At 46.7% G+C, this 12789-nt stretch overlaps 1 protein-coding gene and 1 long non-coding RNA gene across 4 annotated transcripts in view; one reads left to right on the forward strand and one right to left on the reverse strand.

Moving 5' to 3' along the window:
- kcnj19a (potassium inwardly rectifying channel subfamily J member 19a) lies at nt 1-8634 on the forward strand. The gene is made up of 3 exons (XM_052048386.1): nt 1-1063; nt 5433-5649; nt 7080-8634. Exons 1-3 carry the CDS (start codon nt 359-361, stop codon nt 7712-7714), a joined length of 1557 nt encoding a protein of 518 aa, XP_051904346.1. The 5' UTR covers nt 1-358; the 3' UTR covers nt 7715-8634.
- The window catches only part of LOC127589294 (uncharacterized), a 25415-nt gene continuing 16130 nt past the window's right edge, over nt 3505-12789 (reverse strand). For all 3 annotated transcript variants that reach the window (XR_007959345.1, XR_007959346.1, XR_007959347.1), the window contains exons 3-4: nt 5597-5699; nt 3505-5204 (exon numbers count right to left, since the gene is read on the reverse strand). This is a non-coding gene — a long non-coding RNA (uncharacterized LOC127589294). The remainder of the gene's footprint in view (nt 5205-5596; nt 5700-12789) is intronic.

The raw sequence follows: 12789 nt of genomic DNA on the forward strand, positions 1-12789 counted from the left end.
AAAAGCCAAAGAACTAAATGTCCAAATTGATAACAAAAAAAAATATTACTTACTCAGACGGACAAATCGCACAATGACGAAAGACGGCGAATTCAGCTCAACGGCTCCTCCTCTCCTATTCAACGTGGTCACGCACACAGAACTCTCCCCTCCTTTTCTTTCTTTCTCACGCACGCCCACCTCCTCCATCCACCTTCCTCTTCAGTTGGAACCCGAGCTGCAACCGGTGGACATCCCGCAAGCAGTGAGTTTAGTCTCCCCCAACCCCCGTGCGTAAAAAGTGACCATGGTGCCTTTTACGCACCGCTGCAAACCGGAGAAAACGATGGAGTAGTCGCCCGCTTGGATTCGCGCTGAGATGGCGGCACTTCGCAGGAAATTCGGCGAGGACTACCAGGTGGTCAGCACCAACCGGGCCGGCGGCGTGGATGGAAGCGGCGGCGGCGGCGGCGGCGGCTTCTCCGTGCCGGCGGCAAAGAAGAAGAGGCAACGCTTCGTGGAGAAGAACGGCCGCTGCAATGTGCAGCACGGCAACCTGGGCGGCGAGACCAGCCGCTACCTGTCGGACCTGTTCACCACCTTGGTGGACCTTAAGTGGCGCTGGAACCTGCTCATCTTCATCCTCACCTACACGGTGGCGTGGCTGGTGATGGCGTCCATGTGGTGGGTGATCGCCTACATCCGCGGCGACCTGCAGCAGCACGCCCGTGACGCGTCCTACACGCCGTGCGTGGCCAACGTGTACAACTTCCCGTCCGCCTTCCTCTTCTTCATCGAGACGGAGGCCACCATCGGCTACGGCTACCGCTACATCACCGAAAAGTGTCCCGAGGGCATCATCCTCTTCCTGTTCCAGTCGCTGCTGGGCTCCATCGTGGACGCTTTCCTCATCGGTTGCATGTTCATCAAGATGTCGCAGCCCAAGAAACGCGCCGAGACGCTCATGTTCAGCCAGGACGCCGTCGTCTCGCAGCGGGACGGCCGGCTGTGCCTCATGTTCCGCGTGGGCAACCTGCGAAACAGCCACATGGTGTCCGCGCAGATCCGATGCAAGCTCATCAAGGTAAACGGGGAAGGAGCAGTCCGGTTGGGGATGGCGAGAAATTGAACGCTGCAACTTTCCCGATTGCACTTTGAAGCCCTTTACGGGGGCGGCGCGTCACGTTGGGGAAACGTTGTGGGGAAATTGAGTCAATCGGCGGGGTCCAAAGTGAGACGCAGGATTTTTTTTTTCATTTAAATAAAAAAATAAAAGCTATCCCACCATTTTATTTTTCATTTAGAACATCCCCAAAATGGTTTGTTTCATTTCAAATAATTCCTCAACGTAAAGAAATGCAATTAAAAGAGAAAGGTATTAAATGGGTTCAATATCCATCCATTTTCCGAACCGCTTGATCCTCATACGGCGGGGTGGGGGTGCTGGAGCATATCCCAGCCGTCTTCGGGCAGTAGGCGGGGGGGGGACCCTGAATCAGTTGCCAGTCAATCGCAGGGCACACAGAGACAAACAACCATCCACGCCCACACTCAAACCTAGGGACAATTTAGAATGTCCAATCAGGCTGCCACGCATGTTTTTGGAATGTGGGAGGAAACCGGAGCACCCGGAGAAAACCCACACAGGCCCGGGGAGAACATGCAAACTCCACACAGGGAGGCCGGAGCTCGAATCGAACCCGGTACCTCTGCACTGTGAAGCCGACGTGCTAACCACTGGACTACCGGGCCGCTGGGTTCAATATTTTATCTTAAAGTTTTTAAAAAACTGTTACAATATATTACAAAATATGCTTATTTGTGTTACCAGAATTCTTTAAAAAACGTACAAGAAGATACCACTTTTTAAACACACTTTTGAACCATTTTTCAACCCCACCCCCTCCACAATTTCAAATAATGAGATCCCATTCAGTTTTGGCCTTCATTTAGCATTTGGGCACCAATTCAAAACACACAAGTGAGGAATACTTTGGCCCTGCGTGGTAAAAAGGTTTCAAAATGAGTCTGTCCGAATTGGAGACTTTTTAATCGCTGAAATATTTCATGAAGCTTTACCGCGAAACCAAGTCCAATCCAAATGTAATCGAAACTGATCTAAAACAGAAGTCTTTAAATTTAATGTGTCCACAATGAGACTCGTATTTAGCCTTAGAGATCATTCAGAAGCTGTAAAACCAGAGAAAACATGTTTCATCGGAATCTGATCAAACAGCCATGAAGCACCAGTTCAGAAAATACCAACAAGAAATACACGGCGACAGGCAATAGTCGACAAGGCTCAAATATGGACTTGCCGCAAAAACGTTAATTTTAGTCACGCTCAATCACTGATTTGATTACACTTGAGCATTGGCGCAGGTCATATTGAATATGAAGAGGCAAGCAGTAGCGAGCAGGTGTCAATGCACAACAGATGCTCAGCTTTTCTTTTTTTCCTTTTTTGAAAGCAAACAGAGCTCACTATCACTATCCATCAGCAGCGGCAGGTGTGAGATAAGTGTGTGTGTGTGTGTACGCACGCACGCTGGTCAGGTAGGTGTAAAAGCACGAGTACGGTTGGCCTTCCAAGAGAAGCGCAGTGGAGTAGCACTGTGAGTTAAAAAAAAAACTGCACTCCCGGGAGCCCGAGCTGAACATAAAAGGATATTTATGGCTCTTGTGAACCCAGGCATCATTCACTTCCTTTATGATCTTCATCTTTTTTTTTTTTTTTAAACCTCAGCCAAGGAGCTTTGTCAAGCAGCGAGAGAAAGCATCACTCGGACGTGACGCAGGGAAAATCCTGTAAAAATGTCCACGTCAGAACGCTAACCCGTATTTACATCAGCGATGTTGTGAAATAATGCTTACACATAAGATCACAATCATATTAATATGTTCTCTACAACTCTAATGTAACACAAAACCTTTAAGGTTCCATGCAATTCTAATTTCATACATTTGTATTCAATGTGATGTACTTTAACACCATATTACATGCTGTGGACAACTCTAATCATATTTAATGTTCTTTCACACACCGGCCATATTGAATATTGGATGTAATTCGAATGTTTCAGGATCTTTACAATTCCGATATACCAAATATAATGTTATTTATAACTGTAAGTTACTGTATAGACATTTTGGGCTCTATTTTCACGCACAGCGCCTGGTGTAAATCTGTGCAGGGGCAGGTTAGACCAGGTATTGGTATTTTTGAAGAGTTTGGCACAATTTAAAACGGGCTGACTTGATTCACCGGCAATGGAAGAGGCTCGTCATTCCGCGGCCCTTGACACGGCGGACGCAGAAAGTGATTTGCTGGAGTCCAAGCAGGCAAAAGTACGTTCACGAGGATGATGTAAAGTTGGCGAGGGCGATTAAAGATCTGTGAAGTGGGCACTTGGAGATCACCTTCCACCCCGACAGCACTTGTCCGTTGTTATTTTCCTCCCCGCAAAGAAGCTAGTGCGAACTGACAGTGGCTGAAGACGGCTGCAGAAAAGTAGATCAAAAAGATTGACCGTCCGCTCTTTAATTATCATAAATGACTTCCTTCCCATTATATCCACGTTCAGCATGCAAAAAAAGGGCCGTAAAAAAAAAAAAAAGAAACTGCATTAGTCGGGAGCCGCTCCTCTTTTCGCCACATGGGGAGTGTTGTGTCAGGAGGCTTAATGATGCATGAATGAGGAGGAGGAGGAGTTGGACTTTTTCCACATTTGCAAACACGCAATCGGCCCGTCAAGCGTAATCGCACACAATCGCATCGACAAAACCACAAGCGATTCGGTACGCTTCATGGATTGTTTAATACGAGACTGTTGGAAATAAGTGAATACAATTTCATAGAATAAATATTAAAATGTAGGTTGTAGATGGACAAAGCGGAACCGAGCTTCTGAGAATGGAAAATATTTTGTTGGCCTTGACCACCACCATTGAGTGTTAAATATGTTTTTTAAAACATTGCCTGGAGAGTTAACGAAGCTTCATTGAAGCTCTGATGGAAACTGTTTCCGAAGCCAAACAAATTGCCGTTTTAAGAGGGATTGTGTCGGACCTCACAGATCCCGCCGCCGTCCGTTTGTGTGAAAGCGTGAAACGATGGCGGCTGTTTGGACAGGAAGTTGCGGGGCGATCGGCGTAGTGGATAATTAGTGGCTGACAGCTGCCAACAGAAAGACAAAGAAGAGGAGAAGGAGGAGGAAGATGAGTCTGTCACTCAGTGAGCGGCTGCCGAGTACCGATGGAACAGCAAAATGCCACAGGTGCAGTGAGCGAGAGAACTTAATGAAACATTTGCATTAAGACTTGGTTAGCACGATGGGCTCACAGTGCAGAGGTACAGGGTTCGATTCCGGGCTCTGGAAGTGTATACATTTAAGCACATTCATTCATTCATTCATTCATCCATCTTCCGAGCCGCTTGATCCTCACTAGGGTCGCGGGGGGTGCTGGAGCCTATCTCAGCTGTCTTCGGGCAGTAGGCGGGGGACACCCTGAATCGGTTGCCAGCCAATCGCAGGGCACACAGAGACGAACAACCAACCACGCTCACACTCACACCTAGGGACAATTTAGAGTGTTCAATCAGCCTGCCACACATGTTTTTGGAATGTGGGAGGAAACCGGAGCACCCGGAGAAAACCCACGCAGGCCCGGGGAGAACATGCAAACTCCACACAGGGAGGCCGGAGCTGGAATCGAACCCGGTACCTCTGCACTGTGAAGCCGACGTGGTAACCACTGGACTACCGGGCCGCCCCATTTAAGCACATAGCAAGTCAAGTCTAGTAAACGCGGCGCTAGGGAAGCGAAATCCTCTTATTTGAGGCACAGAGACTCTGGGAAAAGACAGCAGACTTGTAAGCCGCTTCGCCTGTGGACTGTCGCCATACGGGATGCTCATCCATCTTGTTAATGTGACAAGAGACAAGGCAGCGAAAAAAAAAAAAGTGGAAAGGACGGAGGTAAGGAGTTTTGACGGGCTTGCTCACAAGCCGCGAAGTTGCTAACAAGTGAACAGCGGCAACGACACGGAACCCTGCGGCACACCTCATTCATATTCAATAGGAGACGAGGCTGTTTACTCACATGACACTCGCAGGGGGACTTCATGGGGGTCGTTGGCCGGCGGCAATGTCATGGACGGGTCAGTGGGGGGGCCGAGGGGGTTGCTGATGTTGTTGATGATGTTAGTGGACGTATAGAGAAACCTGCAACATGAATAAATGCATGCTGACTGCACAGGCGATAACAGGACAGTGTACATCCTGTGTGTGTGTGTGTGTGTGTGTGTGTGAGACCATGCATGAAGAGGATCTGACTTTGTGCATTGGGTGGCAGTTATGATGAATACATGGCAACTGTTTGCATTATTTCAAGTGGTTGCATTTATTCCATCGTGAGAGGTAGAAGTTGTCAATAACGGGTCCATCTTTCAGTCCCGCCAGACCCCCGAGGGCGAGTTTCTGCCCCTGGACCAGTGCGAGCTGGACGTGGGCTTCGGCACGGGGGCCGACCAACTCTTCCTGGTCTCGCCACTCACCATCTGCCACGAGATCAACCCCAAGAGCCCCTTCTTTGAACTGTCGCAGCGCTCGCTCACCAGTGAGCAGTTTGAGATCGTGGTGATCCTGGAGGGCATCGTGGAGACCACTGGTAAGCGGCGACGACTCCTCCGTCTTCGCCTCCTTCTTTCCCGTCTCCATCTAAATGGAAATATGAACATTAGTCAGTCAGTGGAGATGGAGCCGCTTTGAAATCTCATTTCGCCGGTGCCTTTCCGGCTCGGCGTAGGTACGAGTGACGGTGACACATGCGGAGGAATCGAATTAGGTGGGTTATTTTATTACGGCGAGATGCCGTGATACTTTTCGCATAACAAGCTCACGGCGGCCGTGTGTCACACTGATGAATGCGTCTCTGTTTTGAAGATGTCAACTGGGAACCGTTTGCGGCGTGGCTCACCAGAATGTAAACATTGCCGAGTGAACCCGCGTCAGATTCAATTAAAAAATATTTTTACATTTTTTAATTAAAAAATATTTTTTAATTTTAAATATTTCAATTAAAAATATTTTTTAATTAAAAAATTTAATTAATAATGAAAATTTTAAATATTTCAATTAAAAAATTAAAAAATATTTTTTAATTGAATCTACATGAGACAATTTGGCAAATGATTAGAATTGATGTCATGCAAAAACGGAAATCATAATTGCTGACGTTGGAACGTAAACACAAAAACTCAACATTGTGAAGTGAAAATGTGTCCGATTCAATGGGACTTTGAACTAATTCCATTTTTTTTGGTTTGCCAGTCAGCAATCCCCCCCGCCCCCCCCCCCCCAAACGCCCGGCGTATTTACCGCGACGCTCCTCCCCGGGGTCTGCTACAAATAAATCCCTCCATTCTTTTCTCTTTCCCAGATAACACTCACTTATAACCCAGTGCTGGAAGACACACCGCTCAGCTCAATAGGCTTAGCAGATTTAAAAAGAGGGAGGAAGAGTGGGGGGCTGGGGGTTAGCATGTATAGAAACAGCCGGGCTGGCCATGGGGGTCTGCGTTGTGTTGATAGTGCCATTAAAACCAGGCCGCGACGAGAAGTTTATTGCTGCGGTATTCCTGGACAGGGAGGATAAAGCCTCAACTTTAGATGCCTTATGCAGTCCAACACCCCAAAGGAGCTTTTATTGTACGAGGAGTACTGGGGCGGGGGACCGGGGGGGGGGGGGGGTGTCATGTAAGATCATCATGGGTGCATGCCACCAATATGCCAACTGATGGTTCCAAAAGCTACGTTTTGACATGTGACGTGTCTTTTGGGCAAAGCACCAAAATGTGTGTCGGTGAATTCTTCATCTTCGGGGTTCAGGCGGGTCGTTTTTCCGTTGTGTTGCGCTCCAGGAATAGCAACAGTCAGATGACATAACACCCGAAGGGCACAAGCGGACTCCTACTCAGGAGTCCGAGCGCTTGGTGTAGAAACCAGGTCTTGGTTGATTGTTTATGGACCTTTCGGTGTAACCAAAGGTCATGAGACCCCGCCTTCTCGAAAGGTTCACCGGTTCCGTTGCCCTTGCAGGCATGACGTGCCAGGCGCGCACCTCGTACACGGAGGACGAGGTCTTGTGGGGACATCGCTTCCTGCCCGTGATGTCCCTGGAGGAGGGTTTCTTCCGGGTGGACTACTCGCAGTTCCACAGCACATTCGAGGTCCCCACACCGGCGTACAGCGTCAAAGAACACGAGGAGAAGAATTCCTTGCCGTCGCCCGCGTCCACGCCTGCGCTTACCGAGAGCCAACGCGCCCGGCGCGACCGCGTTTTCTCCGTGGACTGCATCAATGCGGCCACGGCGACGATGGGGGGCGGCGGCGGCGGCGGGCGGCGGCTGCCCAGCAAGCTGCAGCGGATCAACTCATCCGGGAAGGAGGACCTCCAGAGGAAGGTGCTGATGCTGAGCTCGCAGCACTCCGAGAAGGCATGCAGCACGGGAGACCTGCCGCTCAAGCTCCAGCGCCTCGGATCTTCTCCGGGGCCCGACGACTCGCTGAAAGTCGGATTCGAACCCATGACCCAGTCCACCGGGGACTTATACCAGCATAGCCTGATGCCCACCTTATGCCCGCCGCAGCCCAGCGCACGCAGTCCGCTTTTGTCGGCCGGCAGGAGGCCCGAAGACAACCTACCGGCCAAACTACGCAAGATGAACCGCTGAAGAGACAAAGTCCGCCCTGGAGAGGGCGGCGTCGTACAAAATCCCAAAGTGACTACTTATCGATGACTTTTCACCGCACACGTTGAGATTTTTTTTTTTTTTTTTTTTGGCGCACAACGAAAATGTGGAGCTGCACAAAATGGACCCCTCTGCATGTACGCTTGTTAGTTAATCTTAGCTTTATCAATGAATAAATCACGTTCACATTCAGTCACTCTTGTGTTTAATGCAGTACGGCAGGATCCGGGGCAATATAAGCTCACCCACGATCAATGTCAGAAAGCGTTGGCTCACGCCCCACTAGTCCAAATTCACCAAGCGTCGGAATGTTCACGCACAAATACAAATAGAAATATCAAAATACTGTTGTTGCCGCTCTGAAATCACTCCGCCACCATCTTCTTGACTCGTTATTCACGACGCCTTCCAAGTACATCGCTGTTGTAGATAGGACAATGATAATCATTGATTCCGTTGATTCATATTGTCAGCTGGAGTAGAATTAATCATTTCGCCACGAGTTTAACAGACAAGCCGGACCTTCCATTTTGTCTCTTGGACAAGCTGCTCTTTTTGTGCAGGACAAACGGCATAAAGGTTGCAAATAAAGACGCAAATAGAGGAGAGGTGTTGACGCGGTCGATGGGGGGCCCGTTGAAAGTCAAAAGCGCAGCCGCACGGAAGGTTAATGAAGTGCTGTCAAATAAACGGCGCCAAACCACGGATCTGCTCACATGAACAGTCTGATGGACTTCGCTAGGAAAAAAAAACTCGCCTGACTGGACTAAAAGGTCACTCTACTTGATAACGGCTTGGCTTTTACGACGTGACCGGGTCCGTAGACGGGTTTCGTTATAAGGACTTGAAAATGTGGTTGTTTCAAATGTAATAAAAGAGAGTGTCAGATGACAAATATATAATGTCGACTATATGGAATGTCATGAAGGATATCTTATGAGAGTGTATTTCATTTGCCCCCAAAGGACCAACAATGAGTTGTCAATAAACATCAAAACAAACCCTCACACACACACACTTTACACACACACACATTACTCAATTATGAGTGGGTTTTTACGATTTGCGACACGGCTAGCTAGCGCTGCTATTTTGTTTGAGATGGACAGCTTTCAGAATTGTGTGCCATCAGGCACGGCAGCAGGGGGGAAAAAAAAAAGATTTTTAGACTTCGCTCACTTGAGAGGTTTTTATTCATCTATGATACATTAAATTACTGACAACAGCTTTCACAAAGACAAAAAAAAATCTGCATTTAAGTCTTATATTTTTTGAAAGATATACCATACGTGTTGACTGCAATATAAAGAAAAAAAAAAGACCTAAAGCACAGGTGTCAAACTTGTGGGCTGGGGGCCAGATCTGGCCCGCCAGATCATTTTATGTGGCCCGCAAAAGCAAATCTAACAAGTCAACTTTCATTATGCTTGCAAAATCTGTAACAAAATTTAAAATTTTCATTTCTAATAAAGAAGAGTGATACTGTAAGCATTTTCTTGTGACCAACCCCTCGTTACAGTAATTTAAACGATAGGTGAACAAAACCGTTATTCTTGACTTCTTTATATGGTTTCAGTCATAACGGCCCTCCGAGGGAAACGGTAACTCAAATGCGGCCCACAACAAAAACAAGTTTGACACCACTGACCTAAAGAAACGTGTAATAGAGTAAAGTACCGTACAATCCTCAAATGTCTGTTTCACCTTCTTTCATCTGTATGGACGTACAGCAATAGAGAATTAAGCATGCAAAATGAACCCCAAAAGTTCATTTATGACCTCAATCGGCAAAAAATTAAATAAAAAAAAATGGCGGACATTTTCACTGTCCGGTTGTGTAAAATGATCCTGATGTCTGTTCAGGTTAAAAATACCTTGGACATGAATACTTGATCCAGTGACACTTGAATAATGTCCAAAGTCAAATGACTCGTCGTTCATTATTAACACTTTTTTTTCCCCCTCCCCTCTTGTCAGTCTGTCAGCTTGTTTTGATGTATGTCAGATTCACACGCACACGCATTGTGCGAGTGTTTGTTTTGATGCGTGTCTGAATCCTACACACTCAGCGGAGGGCTAATTGGACCGCCTCTGGGTGGCTAAGAGGGAAGTCGGCCTCAGTGAAAGAAATAAAAGCACACAAGCTGTTAGCCGTCAATCCAAAGGTGAGCATTGCCACGGAAACCGGGCGAATACAGAGATTCACAGCATGGTTCAGAAATCAAAATTGGAGTCGTGGAGATGGATTACATCAATGATTGATCATTACAGAACGACATGTTGATCTTTTTGTGTGTGTGTGTGTGTGTGAATTATTCACGAGGTGGTCCTCGCAGACAATCCGCCGATGGGACACACGTGACGTAGATGTTTCGGGAAATCAAATGGCGAGGTGTTGAGAACATCGGAAGGGTCTCACGGGTTTGAGGTATCAAATTTTCACGTTAACACCTGTCAGTCTGAAAAACAGGCTCCATTACGTGCAGGTGTGCCTATAAATGACTTCGATGAAGCATTCTTTGTCCAAGAAGACAGAAGCGAGGCAGAACTAGGACAAAAAAAAAATCTGCAGTATTTTTAATCTTTTTTTTAAAAAATCTTATCAAAATGCGCAATTTTTTTTAAATGACTGACTCCAAAATTCCAGCCAAGCATGATGAAATGTAATGCCGGATTAGTACTTTTTCGCTAGCTGGACAAAAAGCTCGGTGAGCGCGAAATTGTACCCGTCAATCACACGAGACGGCACCTTTATTTATTCATCCAAGGTTGCTATTTTGTTATTTTATTATCTCCACTTGCACTTGAATGACATGTACGCCCATGTTTGTTTTTGGGGAAGGTCGGCGACCTATTTGAACACAATGGTGCTTTTTAATTGGTTTTAAATGCCACTCTCACATGAATGATTCGAGTTTCCATAAACTCCGACAATTATGGGGTCACGCCATGAAGTGCTTTGTGTCCTCGTTTGTTTTCTGGGGAGCTACATGATGTTTTATTTGTCCTTTGTATATTTATTAATTTTACACATCACTTTCACTTGACCGATTCGCTCTTCAGTAGACTGACAATTTCGTTCCGCAAATGGTGTGTCTTTTTTTTTGTTTTGTTTTTCTATGTGACTTTGTTTTTGTTAAGTATGACTCGAAAATGGTGTTTTTGCCAACTAAAGGCCTCACACCTAATAAGACCATTTCCTCACGGCCACTTTTTAAACCATCCATCATTGTACTTGATCAATACAACATCATGCGCGTGTCCAAATAAATATGTCTGTCGAAATAAATATGTCTGGGGGGAGAAGGGGGGGGGGGGGGTTGGCCTCAAATAAGCATTTGTAATTAAAAAAAAAAAACTTATTTGTCGTTGCGGCCTCATTTGTACGTGTCAAAGTATAATTAATGTTTAGAGCCAACGCACAGCACAACTCTGTCCTGAGCTCAGACACGTAATTAATTACTTTCCTTTTAGTTCGACCTCTTTTGTTCTCACAAAAAAAAAAACCTGCGTACATGCACACTCACAAACCTAAAGCAAAGCGGGGAAAAAAAAAATCGTATTTTTTAAATACCGAATTATTTGGTGCGCTGAAGCCAAAGAGCCTCCAATTATTATTGCCCCAAACAAAGATGGCTCCCAAGGCATCCCGATTCATTCCAACTCGGCAACACGTGATGCAGTTGAGTGATCAAACCCATCCACGGCAACTTTGGACTCATTTACGAGACGGCGTGTTATCACTCGCGACGATTGAGGAGCTATACGACGCGAGACAGGCACACGAGGCAAGTTTTGTGAAGGTGTGACGGATGCTTTGAAGACGCCGCGATGATTTCAGCGGGAACAGGAAGTGCACGCTGTGCTTTTTTTTAATTGCTTTTTCTGGGCCGCCGGTTTCCCGCTGTCCCCGCTTGATATGCGAACTATTACCTAGTCGCTGATACGCGCAGCCAGGAGCTTTTGAGGTAACCGCACTAAAACTCACAAATGTGATCCCGATCACATTGTTCCCCGAGATAATTCCGACATTGAGATTCAGCGGCACTTATTTGCGTCCCAACTCGCTTTCTTTTCTTTTTTTTTCGCCCCCACGGGCTGACGACACGCCCGACGACAATCAACCGAGCTGACGGCCGTCATATTTATTCATCATCAATTAGTCGTCATGCCGCCTCATCCCGAGCAAACATTAACTCCGAGAACAACGTGTGAACCGACTGCCGTGTCTCCATTCGCACAATTGAAGCGAAGGCTTAATGGCTCCATTAACATGATAATAATGGGACGCGCGTTAATTTTACATCTCATAAAGGCGTTGGGAAATGTCATCAAAAGGAAACGGCTTAAAAAAAAAAGTGGGGCTAAACTTTAATTGATCGTGAACAATAAAACCATTGCTTCCCAATATTCTGAACGTTTGTTTGGAAATTAGCATCCCCGAGGTTCAAGCGGCCAGATGGGTTGCGACATTGCTCCAGACGAGCGTCCAAAATGCCACTTTGCCACATTGCGTGCTGATGGCGCGAAAAAAAAAAAAAAAAAAAGTGAATAGAGCAGAGCGAATGTGTGACGCGGCCAATCTCTCCCCTCATCAAGTACAACCCCAAGTATGGATTCCATCCTCCTCTCGCGGCTTGCGCGTCTGACTGAATCATCCCGGAGAGCCATCTGACCGTCAGACGGCAAATGCTTGACTGTCTGTGTACTACTCCAAAAATAATCACGACATCAAATTATACGCGGCGCCTCCATGGTCTCGCCGTGTGCATACCAAATGGTTGATCCTTCGGCCTTCTCGACGCCGTTTCGTCTAAAAAAAAAAAAAAATCAGTGGAAATCATGCCAATCTATGAATCAATAAAAGAGACTGAAATGACGTCTTGAGGTAAAATGGAAACGTTTCACCTCAAATTACCATCACGCTTCGTTTACCGTCTTTGTTTCTCAACTCTGCGCCATGCGCTAGCTTCCGATGCTTTTTTCCCCCCACAAATACGGTTGAGAAAATCTTGACTAAAATCGGAGGCAAGCAGTTGCTGCGGTCAACCACGACA

This window comes from Hippocampus zosterae, chromosome 17 (genome assembly GCF_025434085.1).
Source record: "Hippocampus zosterae strain Florida chromosome 17, ASM2543408v3, whole genome shotgun sequence".
NCBI lineage: Eukaryota > Metazoa > Chordata > Actinopteri > Syngnathiformes > Syngnathidae > Hippocampus > Hippocampus zosterae.